General features: G+C 47.0%; 1 protein-coding gene and 1 pseudogene across 6 annotated transcripts in view; one reads left to right on the top strand and one right to left on the bottom strand.

Moving 5' to 3' along the window:
- LOC108286420 overlaps positions 1–8,762 on the top strand; it is a 15,979-nt pseudogene extending 7,217 nt beyond the window's left edge.
- ANKRD27 (ankyrin repeat domain 27) overlaps positions 1–20,295 on the bottom strand; it is a 72,597-nt gene that overhangs the window by 48,414 nt on the left and 3,888 nt on the right. For all 6 annotated transcript variants that reach the window (XM_017504260.2, XM_017504261.2, XM_017504263.2 and 3 more), the window contains exon 2: positions 7,091–7,222. In XM_017504260.2, the coding sequence (XP_017359749.1) occupies positions 7,091–7,192 (102 nt within the window). In that variant the 5' untranslated portion in view covers positions 7,193–7,222. The remainder of the gene's footprint in view (positions 1–7,090; positions 7,223–20,295) is intronic.

Below are 20,295 nucleotides of genomic sequence, written 5' to 3'. Positions count from 1 at the left end.
ATGGCACTGCACACCAGCTTGAGCAACAGAGTAAGTTTCTGTCTCAAAAAAAAAAAAAAAGAACAAATGGATACATGGATGATGGTTTCCTTCTAATCTTTTCTTTGTTGTTGTTGTTTTTGTTTGTTTTTTTGGAGACAGGGTCTCGTTCTCTCACCCAGGAGTGCAGTGGCACGATTTCGGCTCACTACAACCTCTGCCTCCCAGGGCCAGGTGATCCTCCCACCTCAGCCTCCTAAGTAGCTGGGACTGTAGGCGTGTGCTACCATACCCGGTGAATTTTTTTGTTTCATTTCTGTTTTTGTTTTTTGTGTCTTTAGTACCAGATAGGGTTTTATCATGTTACCCAGGCTGGTTGTGAACTCCTGGATTCCAGCAATCTACCTGCCTCAGCCTTCCAAAGCGCTGGGATTACAGGCATGAGCCCCCGTGCCCCGTGCCCCACCAAAGAGTGCATTCTTACATGCTATATACTTAGATTACAGAGTGATTTACCCCACAGTTTCTTGAACATGATACATTTACATCTTAGACCATGGTCAGCCGCGCTACTAATTATTATTATTTCTGTATTTCTTTTTTGAGACGGGGTCTCACTCTGTCACCTAGGCTGGAGTGCAGTGGCGCAATCACTCTAAATGCACAAAAAGCTGCATTTTATGGGGAAAAATAAAAGGAGCCAGGTGCAGTGGCTCACGCCTATAATTCCAGCACTTTGGGAGGAGTCACTTGAGTCCAGGAGTTCAAGACCAGCCTGGGTGACATGGCAAAACCCCATCTCTACAAGAAATACAAAAATTAGCCAGTCATGGTGTTGTATGCCTGTAGTCCCAGCTACCTAGGAGGCTAAGGCAGGAGAATCACTTGAGCCCAGGAGGCAGAGTTTGCAGTGAGCCAAGATCACACCACTGCACTCCAGCCCGGGTGATAAATAAGACCCCATTTCAAAAGAAAGAGTGGAAGGAAAGAAAAAAAGTCAAATAAAAAGCAAGAATCTGCATGCATGGCACCTACTCCAGGGCGCCCTCCTGCCTCCTCCCCAGGTTGGATTAGGTACTCCACAGCTGCCCACGCTGCCTTCCATCCTGACACTTATTCCTCTGGCCTGCAAGTGGCCTGTTTCTGGAATTCCCTGAAGGCGTGCCAAGTTCCCCACTGATCGAGTAACCCCAAAACCCAGCATAGTGCCTGGTGTGCAGTGGATGGCCACAGCTTGTTGGAATCATTTATACTAAATAATTCCTGAGAATTGGAGCAGGGGTCTCAGCAACCTTAGCCTGGATGAAAGTCAGTTCCTGAGGCTTAGAAAACATGCCCTTGGCTCCCAAACTAAACCCCCAGAGCCTACCTACCCCATTAAATCAGACATCTCAATAAAAGGACCAAGCTTAATATTACTCCTTTGAAATTGTTGTTTTTCCTGCAGGCAAATGGGCAGGTCCCCTGCTGCACCTGGAAAGCCTGGAGGACTTTCAACCCTGCACTAGAGGCCCAGGGATGCAGACCTGCCCAGCCTGCTCTGAGGACACCGCAGGTACATAATTAGCCGGATGGTTGTAAGCACAGCGGTGACTCTTAGAAGCAGTGGGGGTGTCACCGGCCTCTGAGACTGAAATTAGAAATTTGGGCAGTAAGCCCTGACTGTGTCACTGCACTCCAGCCTAGGCAATAGAGACCCTGTCTCCAAAAAAAAAAGAAAGAAAGAAAAGCCCCAAGTGACAGTCACCAAGGCTCAGAGAGGAGAGGAGGGCAGGAAGAAGACACCTGCCTGAATACAGGGTCATCCCCACAAAAGGAGCACCTGGCAGGAAGGCACCGGAAGACGTGGCTGGGTGGGGGTGGGGGCCAGGGTAGGGACAAGGGTGGGGCGGGGGAAGGAGAAGCAGTCAAGCCACGCCCTCGGCGGCCCCACACACACTGCTGCAGGGCCACACAGAGATGAGGTGGTCCAGCAGGCTGGACACAGAAGTGTGGTGCAGTTCACTCTGTGGGACACTCATGTTTGTAAGTGGTGATTTCACATTTTTTGGAGTCTAATAAAGGACTCTGATCCCCAGGGCAGACTCAAGGACAGTCAAACTTGGTGCAAGGTCACAACCAGCCTCGCAACATAGCGAGACCCCCATCTCTATCTGTCTCTATCAAAATACTAAAAATGAAACAAAGTTGGTACAATGCCCAAAATTCATGGAAAGATATTTGGCATTCAACTGCTAAAGCCACAGGGATTCCTCAGAGGTGACAGAGAGGATGGCATTTTCCTGGAGACCATCGGGATATCTGACTTTTTCTTTCAATCCATAAACCTGAGCATGACTACAGATTGGACAGAGGTGGGCCCACGTCCCTCATCACACGGATGAGAGGGGGCCGGTGTGGGCCAGCAAACCTGACCAGTGTGACAGTGACACCAGCTCCCGCACTCTGCTGATTTCTGCTGAGAAGCTGGCCTCTCTGATTCTTTAAGAATTTTCTTTTTTTAAAGCTGAGGTCTCACTATGTTGCCCAGGATGGAGTGCAGGGGCTATTCAGAGGTACAATCCCACTACTGATCAGGAGTTTTTGTTTTGTTTTGTTTTTGTTTGTTTTTCTGGGACAGAGAGTCTTGCTCTGTCACCCAGGCTGGAGTGCAGTGGTGCAATCTTGGCTCACTGCAACCTCCACCTCCAGAGTTCAGCTGATTCTCATGCCTCAGCCACCGGAGCAGCCAGGATTACGGGCATGCACCACCACACCTGGCTGATTTTTATATTTTTAGTAGAGATGGGGTTTCACCATGTTGGCCAAGCTGGTCTTGAACTCCTGACCTCAAATGATCCACCTGCCTTGGCCTCCCTGAATGCTGGAATTACAGGTGTGAGCCACAGCGCCTGGCCAATGAAGTGCTTTTCGGTTACAAGTCATGGGATCCCACTCAAGCCCACTTTAGCAAAAGGGGGATTTTAAATGAACTTTTCTCCCTTGTCGCCTTCCTTTTGGGGACACCGGAGGATAGAGACTCTTCTCAGGCTCTGCCATCCTGGGTTCCCCACAGAACCCCAGACCCTCACTCCAGCTCCTCCTGAGATCCAAGGCATCTACAAGGAACTGCTTGAGTCCACATAGGGCAGCAGTAAGCCTCTGGTCTGCCTCGGCCTTGTTTGGTGAACTTGAATCAGTGAGGTTGCCAGGCATGCTGGTGCACGCCTGTAATCCCAGCTACTCAGGAGGCTGAGGCGGGAGGATCGTTGGTGCCCAGGAGCTCTAGGATGTCGTGAGCTATGCTGATTGCATTTCCACACTAAGTTTGGCATTAATTTGGTGACCTCCCAAGAGTAGGGGACCACCACCAGGCTGGAAATGGAGCAGGTCAAAACTCCTGTGCTAGGCCAGGCACAGTGGCTCATGCCTGTAATCCCGGCACTCTGGGAGGCCGAGGCAGGTGGATCACTTGAGGTTAAGAGTTCAAGACAAGCCTGGTCAACATGGTGAAACAATGTCTCTACTAAAAATACAAACATTAGCCAGGCATGGTGGTGGGCATCTGAGGCAGGACCAAGTAGGCTGAGGCAGGAGAATTGCTTGAACCCGGGAGGCAGAGGTTGCAGCAAGCTGAGACAGAGCCACTGTGTTCCAGCCTGGGCGACACAGTGAGACTCCATCTCAAAAACAAAACAAAACAAAATTACAAAAATTAGCCAGGCATGGTAGAGTGTTCCTATTGTCCCAGCTACTCAGGAGGTTGAGGTGGGAAGATTGCCTAAGCTTGGGAAGTAGAGGCAGCAGTAAGCCCTGACTGTGTCACTGCACTCCAGCCTAGGCAATAGAGACCCTGTCTCCAAAAAAAAAAAAGAAAGAAAGAAAAGCCCCAAGCGACAGTCACCAAGACTCAGTAACACCATGCTGAGCAAGACAGCGTTTCCCCAAAGAGCTTCCACAGAAATAACTACGCACAGCATGACACTTCCAAAAAGCCAGATAAAGATATATATGAAAATATGCACTTGTCTAGACAGCAGTTTAAAATATCATACAACGAAGACAGGGAGGAAATATTCCCGCACTACAGCCAGGCCTTCCCTAATCCACGCCTGCTCTGCGTCCTGTACTTTTCCGCTGCGACACTCACCACCACGGTAATTAATATGCACTCGCCCAGTGAATGTCCATCTCTCAGACTCGAATTTAAGCTCCATGAGGAGAAAGATGGTGATCTAGGGCCGAGCATGGCGGCTCATGCCTGTAATCCCAGCACTTTGGAAGGCTAAGGCAGGAAGATCACTCAAGGCCAGGGGTTCAAGACCAACCTGGCCGCATTTTTTTTTTTTTTTTGAGACGGAGTTTCGCTCTTGTTACCCAGGCTGGAGTGCAATGGCGCGATCTCGGCTCACCGCAACCTCTGCCTCCTGGGTTCAGGCAATTCTCCTGCCTCAGCCTCCTGAGTAGCTGGGATTACAGGCACACGCCACCATGCCCAGCTAATTTTTTGTATTTTTAGTAGAGACGGGGTTTCAAGCATTTTTTATGTCTACAGAAAAATAAAAACCAGCAAGGCGTGGCAGCATTGGCTGTCGTCCCAGCTACTCGGGAGGCTGAGGCAGAAAAACTGCTTGAGCCTACAGGTTTGAGGCTGCAGTAAGCCATGTTCACATCACTGCACTCTAGCTCAGCCTGGGGGACAGAGCAAGACCTATTTCAAAAAAAAAAAAAAGTAACGTATGTTCCTATTTCTTGGTGAATCCCCACATCAAGCAAAGTATCTTGCATACAGCAGCCTTTAATAATGGTTGTGAAATGAATAGATGACAATGAATGTCTCTGGTGAATTTTATGACATTTTTATTTGGAAAGAACTATACTCTCTAATTTTTTAATAATGAACTTTTTGACTTCTAAAATCTAAAGTAAGAAGGTTGTGGTGAAGAAGTACGAATCACAAAAGTAATCATAAAAACTGGAAAGGATGTCAAGAAACCTAGTTTTTCTTTGGAGGCTGAGGCAGGTGGATCACCTGAGGCCAGAAGTTTGAGACCATCCTGGCCAACATGGTGAAACCCCGTGTCTACTAAAAATACAAACAAATTAGCTGGGTGTGGTGACCGGCACCTGTAATTCCAGCTACTCAGGAGGCTGAGGCAAACTGCTTGAACACGGAAGGCAGAGGTTTTAGTGAGTCAAGATTATGGCACTGCACACCAGCTTGAGCAACAGAGTAAGTTTCTGTCTCAAAAAAAAAAAAAAGGAAGAAAGAAACCTAGTTTCTGATGGCAGAGCTTGGCCTGGGCAAAATGAAAGTCAATTCCGGGCCAAGCATAGAGGCTCACGCCTGTAATCCCAATACTTTGGGAAGCCGAGGTGGGTGGATCACCTGAGGTTGGGAGTTTAAGACCAGCCTGGTCAACATGGGTAAAACCCCATCTCTACAAAAATAGAAAAATCAGCTGGGCGTGGTGGCATACACCTGCAATCCCAGCTACTCAGGAGGCTGAGGCGGGAGAATCACTTGAACCTGGGAGGTGGAGGCTGCAGTGAGCCGAGATCACGCCCTGTACTCCAGCCTGGGCCACAGAGCAAGACTCTGTCTCAAAACAATTAATAAATAAAAATAAAAATAAATGAAAGTCGGCCGGGTGCGGTGGCTCACGCCTGTAATCCCAGCACTTTAGGAGGCCGAGGCGGGTGGATCACGAGGTCAAGAGATCGAGACCATCCTGGTCAACATAGTGAAACCCCGTCTCTACTAAAAATACAAAAAAATTAGCTGGGCATGGTGGCATGTGCCTGTAATCCCAGCTACTCAGGAGGCTGAGGCAGGAGAATTGCCTGAACCCAGGAGGCAGAGATTGCAGTGAGCCGAGATCGCGCCATTGCACTCCAGCCTGGGTAACAAGAGCGAAACTCCGTCTCCAAAAAAATTAAAAATAAAAAATAAATAAATGAAAGTCAATTCTAGTGTCCCTGAGAGGCAGCTGAAAACCTGAAGCCACACTCAGCTGACCTGACTTCTCCTTCAGTTCAACTCCTCGGCCACTTCACAGACCTGAGTAAAGTCACCCCACAGGATAAGAGAAGCAGATGCCCATTTGAGAGAGTAGGTGATGGCCGGGCATGGTGGCTCACACCTGTAATCCCAGCATTTTGGGAGGCTGAGGCTGGTGGATCACAAGGTCAAGAGGTTAAGACTATCCTGGCCAACATGGTGAAACACTGTCTCTACTAAAAGCACAAAAATTAGCTGGGCATGGTGGCACGCACCTGTAGTCCCAGCTACTTGGAAGGCTGAGGCAGAAGAATTGCTTGAATCCCGGGGGCGGGGGTTGCAGTGAGCCGAGATTGCGCCACTGCACTCCAGCCTGATGACGGACCGAGACTCTGTCTCAACAACAACAAAAAAGAGAGAGTAGGGAACAAGAGACAAAAAGAAGGCAAAAGACTCCTCAAGCGAACCCAGGACACTGTGACCCCAAGTGCTGTCTAAATAGGATGCCTGCCAAGTTCACTGACCCAAGAACTGGAAAGACCCACAATGCGGGGCCCATCCTCCATCTAGGCAGATACCCCCACCACGACAGGCAACAGTGTCTCCTGCCTGCTTCTCTTATTCCTGTTACCCGGCTGCCCCTGGAGGCTTCTGAGGTTGTGGCCTCTACCAGAAAAGTCCTCTCATTATGGTGCTTTCCCTTTGGAAAAACCTTTCAAAGCAGTGTATGAATGCACTTACTCGGTCTGTTATTCTATGAGGGTGAGCACCCACCTCCCAGACAGACCAGGACTCAGGGAGCAACTGATTTTCGGCCCTGGAGAAGCCCCCATAGGCAAGAGAGAAACAAGAGAGACGAAGGTGAGCACCACAGCGTGAGACCAAGTGTCACTGGGGGTGCTCCATGAAAGGGCACAATTAGTCACAGGTGGGGCCAGGAGTTCAGGGAAAAGAATACAGTCTGGGCTGCAGTCCCAGGAGGCTTCCTGGAGGGAACGGCTTATAGGGGCCCCTTGCTGCTTACTCACAGACCAAGCACACTGCTGGAAGCTTAGTAAGCTGGGCCTTAGTCTACCACATGTCTGGAACCATTCACGCCTCAGGACAACCCCCGAGGCTCAGCGCACTTACGATGCCATGGATTTGGGCCACCTTGCTGCACAAGTCAGGACGCCACTTTTGCAGAGCCAGATAGAAAGGATTTTTCAGGAGGTCTTCATCATACAGAGCCATATGGACTTCAGAGGGGTCAGAGCAAATCTCCTGCAACAAGTGGGGGAAAGCAGTGAATGACCATTTGCAAGTTTACGTAACACATCAAAGTCTGCATCTGGCATTTTCTTCTTTTTTGAGACGGAGTCTTACTCTGTCACCACTGCTGGAGTGCAGTGGCGTGATCTCGACTCACTGCAACCTGCGCCTCACGGGTTCAAGCGATTCTCCTGGCTCAGCCTCGGGAGTAGCTGGGATTATAGGTGTGGCCACCACATCCGCTAATTTTTTTTTATTTTTAGTAAAGTCAGGTTTTCCCATGTTGGCCAGACTGGTCTTGAACTCCTGACCTCAGGTGATCTACCCACCTCGGCCTCCCAAAGTGCTGACATTACAGGCATGAGCCATCGCACCCGGCCTGCATCTGACAATTTCTAAAGAGCATCCCCCGCCGAAAAAAAAAAAAAGCATTCATGACATGCAATTTTCTTCTCCCACGGACTCACTCCACCAGGAAATTTCAAATATAACCCAACAATTCCAAGATGGCCTATTTATTGGCTAATGTGTAAATCATGTTCAGAAAATCCTGTTAAACTCCTGGCTAAAGTACAAATGGCTATTTTTAGAACATCCTACATGACCAAAATTATGACATTCTCAAGATACTCATGTATTTTTAATGAAATATTTTAGCGCACGGAAAAGTACTGAGTAATAATGCAAACCTAGCACCAGAATTAAGGAATCATCACGTTTTGCAATGTTTGCCTCAGATCTTCTTTTAAGAAATAAACTAGAAGCCAGGTGTGGTGGTTCAGGCCTGTCATCTCAGCACTTTGGAAACCTGAGGCAGGAGGATTCCCATGAGCCCAGGAGTTCAAGACCAGCTTGGGGAACACAGCAAAACCCCCGTCTCTACAAAAATAAAACAATTATCTGGGCGAGGTGCCATATGCCTGTAGTCCCAGCTACTTGGAAGGCTGAGGCAGGCGGACTGCTTGAGCCCAGGACTTGGAGACCGGCCTGGATAATATGGCAAGGTACTATCTCTATAAAAATTAAAATAATAAAATTTCTGTTAGTCGAGCAACGCGGAGAAAACTGGAGTGAACCGAGAGCTTAGTGACCAACATGAGCCTCTTCAACAAGCCCAAGAGTGAGATGACCCCGGAGGAGCTGCAGAAGCGAGAGTAGGGGGAATTTAACACAGGTCCACTCTCTGTGCTCACTCAGCCCGTCAAGAACAACACCCAAGTGCTCATCAACTGCCGCAACAGTAAGAAACTCCTGGGCTGCATGAAGGCCTTCGATAGGCACTGCAACATGGTGCTGGAGAATGTGAAGGAGATGTGGACTGAGGTACCCAAGAGCAGCAAGGGCAAGACGAAGTCCAAGCCAGTCAACAAAGACCGCTGCATCTCCAAGATGTTCCTGCGTGGGGACTCAGTCATCGTGGTCCTGTGAAACCCACTCATCGCCGGCAAGTAGGAGCCACCTATCCCTGTCAGTCAACAGAACTCACTCCCCTGTCCTACAGAGGCCGCTGCCGCTGGTGTTGAGAATAATAAAGCTCTGTGTTTTTCACTAGCGGTTAAAAAAAAACAAAAAAATTATGTTCGTCTGTGCTATCATCTAGTTGTTTATGTCCTCCCAAAAACTCATATATTGAAATTCTAACCCACTAGGTGGGACCTTTGGGGGGTGACTAGGTACAAAGGCAGAGCCTTCATGAATAAGGTCAGCGCCCTCCATGGATGAGATCAGTGCCCTTATGTGGCTGGGCACAGTGGCTCAGGTCTGTAATCCCAGCACTTTAAGGCCAAGGTGAGTGGATCACCTGAGGTCAGGAGTTCAAGACCAGCATGGTCAACATGGTGAAATCTCATCTCTACTAAAAATACAAAAATTGGCTGGGCGTGGTGGTGCTCGCCTGTAATTCCAGCTACTCGGGAGGTTGAGGCAGGAGAATCACTTGAACCCAGGTGGCAGAGGTTGCAGTGAGCCGAGATCACGCTACTGCACTCCAGCCTGGGTGACAGAGGGAAACTCCATCTCAAAAAAAAAAAAAAAAAAAAAAAAAAAAAAAAAAAAAAAAAAAAAAAAAAAAAAAAAAAAAAAAAAAGAGAGAGAGAAAGAAAGAGACCTGGGAAAGCTCCTTCGCTCCCCTGGCCACGTGAGGTTACAGAGAACAGAGAGCCGACTATGAAGCAGGCCATCCCCAGACACCCAACCTGCAGGATCTTCACCTTGTACTTCCCAGCCTCCAGTACTGTGAGAAACACATTTCTGTCATTTTCAGGCCACCCAGTCTACAGTGTTTTGTTATAGCAGCCTGCACAGGCTGAGACAGTCTGTGAGTATAGTCTTATCCCACTGTTTTTAATTTTCACTGGTTCATTAATTAAATGGACTAAATTTCTTTGTTTATGTTATATAACCTGTTTTATCATGTCTTTTGCTAGCTTTCCTACTAAATTGTTGGCCTTCTTCTTAGGATTGATAGTTCTTTACTCATGTGTATACTAAAGGAATTTCTAAATATCATCTCCCAGACTAGGTGTGGTAGCTCACGCCTGTAATCCCAGCATTTCAGGAGGATGAGGTAGGAGGATCGCTTGAGGTCAAGAGTTCAAGACCAGCCTAGGCAGCATAGCAAGACCCCATCTTTACAAAAAATTTTTTTTAAATTAGCTACGTGTGGTGGTGCGTGTCTATAATCCCACCTACTCAGAGGCTGGGGCAGGAGAATCACTTGGGCCCAGGAGATTGAGGCCACTATGAGCCATGATCACACCATTGTACTCTACCCTGCGTGATAGAGCGAGATGCTGTCTAAAAAATATATACATATACACACACACACATATACATATACATATACATACACACCATCTCCTAGTCTGTAGCTTGCTTTTTCATTTTGTCAAACGGGTGTTTTCAGAAATAGAAGTTTGCATGTTATTGACTTATTTTGAGACAAGGTTTCACACTGTCGCCCAACCTAGAGCTGCAGTGCAGTGGCATGATCGTAGCTCACCATAACCTTGAACTCCTGGGCTCAAGTAATCTCCCACCTCCCACCCTCTGCCTCCAGAGCAGCTGGGACTACAGGCATGTGCCACCACACCCAACTATTTTGTTATTTTTTGTAGAGATGGGATTTTGCTGTGTTGCCCATGCTGAACTTGAACTCTTGGCCTGATGCAATCCTCCCACCTCGGCCTCCCAAATCGCTGGGATTACAGGTGTGAGTCACTGTGCCTGGCCAGAAGTTTTGATGTAAATGGACAGTCATCCCTCAGTGTACTCGTGGGATTTGGTTCTGGGACCCCTTTGTATACTCAAGTCCATGCATACTCAAATCCCACAGCTGGGCCTGTGGAACTCACACATCTATGTCAGCCCTCCATGTACACAAATTTGCATCCTGTGAATATGTTATTTTCAACCTGAGGTTGGTTGAAAAAAACACATGTAAGTGGACCCACACAGTTCAAACTCGTATTGTTCAAGGGTCAATAATAATTGGATTTGACATTCTTTGCCTTTAAGGTCAGTGCTTTTTGGGCCTTAGGACATCTGTAATTGGCATGTCTATCCTCTGGCAGGTCTTTCTGCAAAGCGACTTCACTATTGCCCCATCAGAAAATAGAGTAGGCTGGGCACAGTGGCTCACACCTTTGGGAGGCTGAGGCAGGCAGATCACTTGAGATCAGGAGTTCAAGACCAGTCTGGACAACATGGTGAAACCCTGTCTCTATAAAAATACAAAAATTAGCTAGATATGGTGGCGTGCACACATAATCCCAGCTACTCGGGAGGCTGAGGCAGGAGAATCGCTTGAACCCAGGAGGAAGAGGTTGCAGTGACCCAAGATCCTGCCACAGTACTCCAGCTTGGGCAAGAGAGAGAGACTCAGTCTCAAACAAAGGAAGAAGATAAACTCATGTCCCCATTTCACCAGCCCCTGAATCGGAGTCAGCCCTGTGACTTGCTTCAACCAACAGGCAGAAGACATGCTGTACGATTTGTATCAGCCTTAAGAGGTATTACAGGGGCTCGGCATGGTGGCTAACTCCTGTAATTCCAGCACTTCGGGAGGCCAAGGCAGGAAGACCACTTCAGGCCAGGAGTTCCAGACCAGCCTAGGCAAAATAGCAAGACCTTGTCTCTACAAATAATAAAATAGAAAAATGATCCAGGCATGCTGGCACATGCCTGTAGTCCCAAATACTCGGGAGGCTGAGATGGAAGAACTGCCTGAACCCAGGAGTTTGGGGCTGCAATGAACCATCATGGAAACACTGCACTCCAGCCTAGGCAACAAAGTGAGACCCGGTCACTCTCGTTGCCCAGGCTGCAGTGCAATGGCATGATCTCGGCTCACTGCAACCTCCCCTTCCTGGGTTCAAGCGATTATTCTGCCTCAGCCTCCTGAGTAGCTAGGATTACAGGCATGCGCCACCACGCCTGGCTAATAATGTATTTTTAGTAGAGACAGGGTTTCTCCATATTGGTCAGGCTGGTCTCAAACTCCTGACCTCAGATGATCTGCCCGTCTTGGCCTCCAAAGTGCTAGGTTTACAGGTGTGAGCCACCACGCCTGGCCGAAACCCCATCTCTTTAAAAAACAAAAACAAAGCCGGGCACAGTGGCTCACACCTGTAAGCCCAACACCTTGGGAGGCCAAAGCAGGTGGATCAATAGAGGTCAGGAGTTTGAGACCAGCCTGGACAACATGATGAAACCCCACCTCTACTAAAATACAAAAATTAGCTGGGCATGGTGGTACACGCCTGTAATCCCAGCTACTCGGGAGGCTGAGGCAGGAGAATCACTTGAACCCAGGAGGCAGAGGTTGCAGGGAACTGAGATCACACCACCACACTCCAGCCCAGGTTAAAAAAAAAAAAAAAAAAAAAAAGTCTTAGTACACTCGAGGAATAAGAAAAGTAAATGAATATACATACATACACACATATATAAGGCCTTGCAGATTCCACTCATTCTCTTGGTACCCCAAGAGCCCAGTGCTGTGAAGAGGCCCACACAATGAAAGGCCACGGAGTCTGACGAGTGAGGCCCAGGTGGCCCAGTGAGCACAGCCAACCCACCAGCAGAATACTGTACAGCCCCTTGAGGGAGCGCAGGTGAGACCAGCAGAGGAACTACCCACTCAGCTCACACAATGTGGGAAGTAATGAATTGCGGCTATCTGAAGTCAGTACATTTCAGGCTGGTTTGTTTTACAGCAAAGGCTACCTGAAACCATGTCCTTTCCAATTTCAAAGCCATAAAAATCATCCTCATGATTTCTAAAAATATTAAAGTTTTCTATTTTTAGGTCTTCAATCCATTTGGAATTTATTTTTGTACATGCTATCAATCGAGCGTCTAGTGATACTTCTCCACATAGTAAGCCAATTGTGTCGTCATCACTGTTTGAATGTTCTATCCCTTTCACTCTGGTTGATCGTGCTACCGTTGTCATGCTCCAAGATCCCACGTATGTTTAGCCTGTTTCCAGGCTCTACTCTGTTTCAAGGGTCTCACTGTCACATGTGAGAAATACAATTATGTATATATTACATAGAAATATATAATGTCATTTTAAATTTTCTAGTGGCACCTAAAAAACAGGCTGCAATTAATTTTAATAATATATTTGACCTTAATATATCCAAAATATTATATTTTCAACACGTGACCATTAATCGTTTATTTTGTTTTTTAGAGATGGGGTCTTGCTATGTTGCCCAGGCTGGAGTGCAATGGCTATTCAGAGGCACGATCTCGGCTCATTGCAGCCCTGAACTCCCAGCCTCAAGCAATCCTCCCATTTCAGCCTCCCAAGTAGCTGGGACAATAGGTATATGTCAATGCACTTAACTTGATCTTTTTTTTTTCTTTCTGAGATCAAGTCTTGCTCTATACCCCAGGCTGGAACCCAATGGCATGATCTCGGCTCACTGCAACCTCTGCCTCCTGAGTAGCTGGCATTACAGGCGTGTGCCACCACGCCCAGCTAATTTTTTTGTATTTCTGTAAAGATGGGGTTTCACCACATTGGCCAGGCTGGTCTCGAACTCCTGACTGTAAGTGGTCCACCTGCCTCGGCCTCCCAAAGTGCTGGGATTACAAGTGTGAGCTGCTGCACCCAGCCTGACTTGATCATTATTTAAAAGTTATTGGCTGGGTGCAGTGGCTCATGCCTGTAATCCTAGCACTTTGGAAGGCCAAGGCCGGCAGATCACCTGAGGTCAGGAGTTCAAGACCAGCCTGGCCAACATGGTGAAACCCCATCTCTACTAAAATACAAAAATTAGCTGGGCATGGTGGTACGCGCCTGTAATCCCAGCTACTCGGGAGGCTGAGGCAGGAGAATTGCCTGAACCCAGGAGGCAGAGGTTACAGTGAGCCAAGATTGTGCCACTGCACTCCAGCCTGGGCAATGGAGCAATCCATCCCCCAAAAATAATAATGATAATGATGGCCAGACATAGTGGCTCATGCCTGTAATCCCGGCACCTTGGAAGGCTGAAACAGGTGGACTACTTGACTCCACAAGTTCAAGACCAGCCTGGGCAACATGGCAAAACCCCATCTTTACAAAAATACAAAAATGGAGTGCAATGCCATGATCTCGGCTCACTCGGGAGGCTGAGGCAGGAGAATCACTTAAGTCCAGGAGGCAGAGACTGCAATGAGCTAAGAACACCTGACTGCACACCAGCCTGGGTGACAGAGTGAGACTCTGTCTCAAAAAAAAAAAATTATTAATGATACATTTTACATTTTTTTATTCCTATTAAGTCTTTAAAATCCAGTATGCATTTTATGTTTATAGCACCTCTCAATTCATACTAGCCACATTTCATGTCCTTAATAGCCACTAGCAGCTATTATACTAGATAGGGCAGGGAGAGACCACATATGAACATTTATTTTACATGACTACAGCTTCATAATAAGGCTTACTATCTCACAGAGAAAGGCTTCCCATCTGCTTGTTCTCCAAAGGTTATTCCTTGTCCTTTACAATATCAAATGAATCAGAATGAGCTTGTCAATTACATGAAAAATCCTATTAGGATTTTTATTGGACCTCCACTAAATTAATATACTGGAGAGTGAATATCTTTATAATTATGAATATTTTTTTGAGACAGAGTCTCGCTCCATCACCCACACTGGAGTGCAATGGTGTGATCTCAGCTCACTGCAACCTCTGCCTCTGGGTTCAAGCAATTCTCCTGCCTCAGCTTCCCAAGTAGCTGGGATTACAGGTGTCTACCTCCACACCCAGCTAATTTTTGTCTCTACTAAAAATGTAGAGACAAGGTTTCACCATGTTGGCCAGGCTGGTCTTGAACTCCTGACCTCAGGTGATCTGCCTCAGCCTCCCAAAGTGCTGAGATTACAGGCGTGAGCCACCATGCCAGGCCTGAATTTTTTTTTTTTTTTTTTTTTTTTGAGACAGAGTCTCACTCTGTCTTGCAGGCTGGGGTGCAGTGGCACAGTCTTGGCTCACTGCAACCTCTGTTTCCCAGGTTCAAGCAATTCTCATGCCTCAGCCTCCCAAGTAGCTGGGACTACAAATGCATGCCACAACACCGGCTAATTTTTTGTGTGTATTTTTTGGTAGAGAGGGGGTTTCACCATGTTCGCCAGGCATCTTCAACTCCTGGCTTCAAGTGATCCTCCCACCTTGGCCTCCCAAAGTGCTGGAATTACAGGTGTGAGCCACTGCACGCAGCCCTATCATTATGAATTTTGTCATCCACATACATGGTGTATCTTTCCATGAACGCATTCTTCTATGTCCTCCAACTTTTCCATAAGGATCATATACGACTTTTATTAGACTATTTATATATTCTCTATAGACTTTGCTGGTATTGTGAATGGGGTTGCTAAAATTAGATTGCTTATTATAGGTAAGGTTCTAAAAGCAAAAGCCAAATGGACTTACATCAGTCACGCTATAAAGATAAAATAAGAATCAGTATGGAACACACCTACCACTTCCATCAGAACTAGGACTTCTGAAGCCAGAGTGCACCCTTCCATGAATCATGACTGAAACGTCTGTGAACACCCAAATTCCAAGTCAATGTTCAACTCACTTTAGGAAGTAAGCTGTTTGAAGGATGTTGCTGTCTGCAAACTGCTTCATGCTGCTAACTAATGTGAACCAGTGCTTTGCATGTTTTATGAAACATTCTACAGCCACTCCTCATTGTCCCTGGTTTGCTCCTCTGTGCCAATGAGCTCTCAGCCAGGGTGCCTAAAAAATGGGCATATAAATGGAGATCAGATTTTTTTTTTTTTTTTTTTTTGAGACAGAGTCTCACTCTGTCACCCAGGCTGAAGTACAGAGGCGCGATGTCGGCTCACTGCAACCTCTGTCCCCTGGGTTCAAGCGATTCTCCTGCCTCAGCCTCTCGAGTAGCTGGGATTACAGGCATGGGCCACCACGCCCAGCTAATTTTGTATTTTTAGTAGAGATGGGGTTTCTCCATGTTGGTCAGGCTGGTCTTGGAACTTCCAACCTCAGGTGATCCGCCCACCTCAGCCTCCCAAATTGCTTGGATGACAGGAGTGAGCCACTGCACCCGGCCACTTTTTGTATTTTTAGCAGAGATGGGGTTTCACCGTGTTAGCCAGGATGGTCTCAAACTCCTGACCTCGTGATCCGCCTGCCTCAGCCTCCCAAAGTGTTGGGATTACAGGCGTGAGCCACCATGCCTGACCAACTTATTGTCTTTATAAAAATGTATTTCATCTTTTATTTTATTTTTGTTTACTTTTGTAGAAATGAAGTCTCACTGTGTTGCCCAGGGTGGTCTTGAACTCCTGGCTCAACAGGCATGTGCCACCACACTTGGCCTAAAATTTATTTTAAAAAGAAATTTTATTACTACATTAAATAGAAAAAGGGTATCACTTCCAATGAAGAGAAGATCATCTTAAAGTTGAAAATTATAAAGGTAATTAATGTTATTTAAAACCTCATAATCCCAGCACTTTGGGAAGCTGAGGTGGGCAAATCCAGCCTGGCCAACGTGGTAAAACTCTGCCTCTACAAAAAAATACAAAAACTAGCCAGGCATGGCGGCTCATACTTGTAATCTCGGCTACTCAGGAGGCTGAGGCAGAAGAATCGCTTGAACCCGGAAGGTGGAGGTTGCAGCAAGCTGAGATTATGCCATTGCACTCCAGTCTGGATGACAAGAGCGAAACTCTGTCTCAAAAAAAAAAAAAAAAAAAAATGACAAGAGCGAACCCTTTTTCAAAAAAAAAAAAAAAAAAAATACTCATTAGATGCTAAGTTTGAGCCTGGGGCCTTCTTTCTTCATTAAAATGAGAAAATCGGCAACTATTAAAAAAAATATAAGCAAATTTATCCTTGATACAATTAGATGAATGAAATATGAAACAGGAACCACTCTCTCACTATGAAAGTGTTCCAGAATGCCTCCTTGGGAAAACACTATGCATACATAACTGCATGATGAATTCGATTCCTTGGGACTAACGATAAAAAACAGCCACCATTTGGGAGAGTCCTTGTCCCAGGCACTGTGATAACTTCTATGCAACCTCATCTTTACTTACTTACTTTCATATATTTATGAGTTGGGGGTCTCACTCTACTGACCAGGTTGGAGTACACTGATACAATCATAGCTCACTGCAGCCTCAAACGCCTTCCTCGATCATTCTTCCCACCTTAGCCTCCTAAAGTGCTGCAGTTATAGGCATGAGCCACCTGGCCCAGCCTGAGTTTTTTGTTTTGTTTTGTTTTTGTACAAACAGGTCTCACTATATTGCCCAGGCTGGTCTCGAACTCCTAACTTCAAGTGATCTTCCTGTCCTGGCCTTCCAATGGGCTGAGATTACAAGCATGAGCCACTGTGCGGTCCTTATCCTTTTTTTTAAGACAGGGTCCCACTCTATCACTCACACTGGAGTATACTGGTACAATCACAGCTCACTACAGTGTTGAGCTCCTGGGCTGAAGTGATCCTCCTGCCTCAGCCTCCCAAGTAGTAGGGACTACAGGCATGAACCACCCATGCCCCCCTTAATTTTTTTATTCTTAGTAGAGATGGGGTCTCACTGTGTCACTTAAGCAATCCTCCTGTCTCGTACTCCCAAAGTGCTGAGATTACAGGCGTGAGCCGCTGTGGCTAATTTTTTTTTTTTTTTTCAATAGAGATGGGGTCTCACTATGTTGCCCAACTAATTCTCCTGCCTCAGCCCCACAAAGTGCTGGGATTATAGGCATGAGCCACCACACCCAACCCTCATCCTGTTTTAATGCTCACAATAACTCTAGACAAGTAGGTATCACTAGCCCGTGTCACAGATGACGAAACTGAGATTCAGCTGGCTGACTCAAGGTTAGACAAGAGCCATTCATTCATTCATTCATTCATCCAGCAGAGATGGGGTCTCACTATGTGGCCCAGGCTGGTCTCAAACTCATGGCCTCAAGTGATCCTCCCACCTCGGCCTCTCACAGCACTGGGATTATAGCCATGAACCACCATGCCCTATCTAAGAGTCACACTTTATCTCCCCAGATAGAAAACTCCACAAGACAGCCAGCCACACAGACCCAACACCTAATTCCCCAGGTCCAGCTAGAGCCGTCTTGGCTGCAGGCGCCCTGGGTTCTGCATGAAAAAGGCCTGTGAGCTTCCGGTCAGTCCTCCTAGGGAGAAGAGACCAGCATAAACATGGCTGCATATAATCTCTGCCTGGGCCCCAGGAGTGCCTCTGCAACCATTCAGGTATTTAAGTTGTTAATTTCACTTATTACTGGAGCCCAGGTAATCTCCACCACAATGAGATAATGCAATTTTGCCAGGATAGAGTCACAAGAATAAAAAAAAAACTCTAGTTTCTGACATAGTTGGTTCTACCTAGCACATTGCAAAAGCAAAGATGCTCTGGACGAAAGCCATGTAAGAAACAGGATGCAATATGGTCACACTCAAGCTGGGAAAAGACACTCCTTCTGCTTCAGAAAAGATGCTGGAGGAATACCAACGTCTCCACCCCCAAGATGAGGCAACAAAGCCAGGCTTCCATGAAGGAACTAACCACGGAGCTGGGACGTGAGGACCAGAAAGAGAAGAAAACAGCAGGGGCCAGGTAATTTGAACACCTATAATCTGAACACTTTGAGAGGCTGAGGCAGGTGGATCACCTGAGGTCAGGAGTTTGAGACCACACTGGCCAACGTGGTGAAACCCCAGCTCTACTAAAAATGCAAAAATTAAGCCAGGGATGGTGGTAGGCACATATAATCCCAGCTACTCGGGAGGCTGAGGCAGAGGAATCACTTGAACCCAAGAGGTGGAGGTTGCAGTGAGCTGAGATGGTGCCACTGCACTCCAGACAGAGCTAGACTTCGTCACAAAAAAAGAAAAAGAAGAAAACAGCAGGGAAGGAGGATGAGGTGGAGGATGGGGAAGTAATAAGACTCCAAGCAGAGGCCAGAAAAGGGCAGAACAGCAAGGGAAGGGAAGGCCACTGAGTGTCACATCAAAACATGCAGGTCACATGCAAGAATGTGCACACACCAGGCTCTTAACAAGCACTGCTGTGCGGACAGAGCCTGCTGTGATCCAGCCCCAAGTCATCTGCTTTACTTCTTGGTCATTAAAGACTGAACCCTCTGTCCAGGAGTAGAGATTCAAAGAGCTCTGTCCTTTCATCCATGCTGTCACATGAAAAAAAGAAAAAAAAAAAAAAAAGACCTCTGTCCAACACTGTTCTCAACTTTTCAGTCCTAGTGTTAAAAATATGTAATATGCAAGGAGCAGTGGCTCACTCCTGTAATCCTAGCATTTTGGGAGGCCAAGGCGGGTAGATCATCTGAGGTCAGGAGTTCAAGACCAGCCTGGCCAACATAGCAAAAACCCATCCCTACAAAAAATAAAAAAATTGGTCAGGCATGGTGGCACATGCCTGTAGTCCCAGCTACTCGGGAGGCTGAAGCATGAGAATTGCTTAAATACAGGAGGCAGAGACTGCAGTGAACCAAGATGATGCCACTGCACTCCAGTCTAGGCAATAGAGGAAGACTGTCTAAAAAAAAAAAAAAACCGGGCCCAGTAGCTCACGTCTGTAATCCAACACTCTAGGAGGCTTAGGTGGGCAGATCACTTGAGATCAGGAGTTCAAGACCAGCCTGGCCAACATAGTCAAAATCATCTCTACTAAAAATACAAAAATTAGCCAGACATGGGTGCCTGTAATCCCAGCTACTCGGGAGGCCGAGGCAGAAGAATCACTTGATTCTCCTGGGAGGCGGAGGTTGGTTGCAGCGAGCCAAGATCACGCCATTGCATTCCACCCTGTGCAACAGAGTGAGACTCCATCTCAACAACAACAAAAAAAATGTAATATGCCTGGTACAGTGGCTCACACCTGTAATCCCAGCACTTTGGGAGGCTGAGGCAGACAGATGATTGAGCCCCAGAGTTCAAGACCAGCCTGAGCAACAAAGTGAGACCCCATCTCTACAGGAAAATCAAAAAATTAGCTGGGTATGGTGGTACACACCCAGCCAGGGGAGGCTAAGGCAGGAGGATCGGTTGAGTCCAGGAGGTCGAGGCTGCAATGAGTTATGATTGCACCACTGCACTCTAGCCTAGGCCACAGAGCAAGCAAGACCCTGTCTCAAAAAATAAATAAAGGTAATAATATCATATGATCTGATACTTAACACCAGAGTTGAGTTCTTATGTAAGGGTAAATGCTTAAAAAACAGTTTTATAACCTGTCAAGTTTATCTGCAAGAAGTAGTTTGCTGGCTGGGCACACTGGCTCACACCTGTAATCCCAGCACTTTGGGAGGCTGAGGCAGGTGGATCACTTGAGGTCAGGAGTTTGAGACCAGCCTGGCCAACATGGTGAAATCTACTAAAAATACAATTTGCTGGGTGTGGTGGCCCACGCCTGTAGTCCCAGCTACTTGGGGGGCTGAGGCACGAGAATCTCTTGAACCCGGGAGGCAGAGGTTGCAGTGAGCCGAGATCGTGACACTGCACTCAGCCTAGACAATAGATCGAGACCCTGCCTCAAAGAAAAAAAAAAAAAAAAAA

Source organism: Cebus imitator, unplaced genomic scaffold, assembly GCF_001604975.1.
Source record: "Cebus imitator isolate Cc_AM_T3 unplaced genomic scaffold, Cebus_imitator-1.0 Scaffold318, whole genome shotgun sequence".
Taxonomy (NCBI): Eukaryota; Metazoa; Chordata; class Mammalia; order Primates; family Cebidae; genus Cebus; species Cebus imitator.
This window is presented reverse-complemented; position numbering and strand designations above follow the sequence as displayed.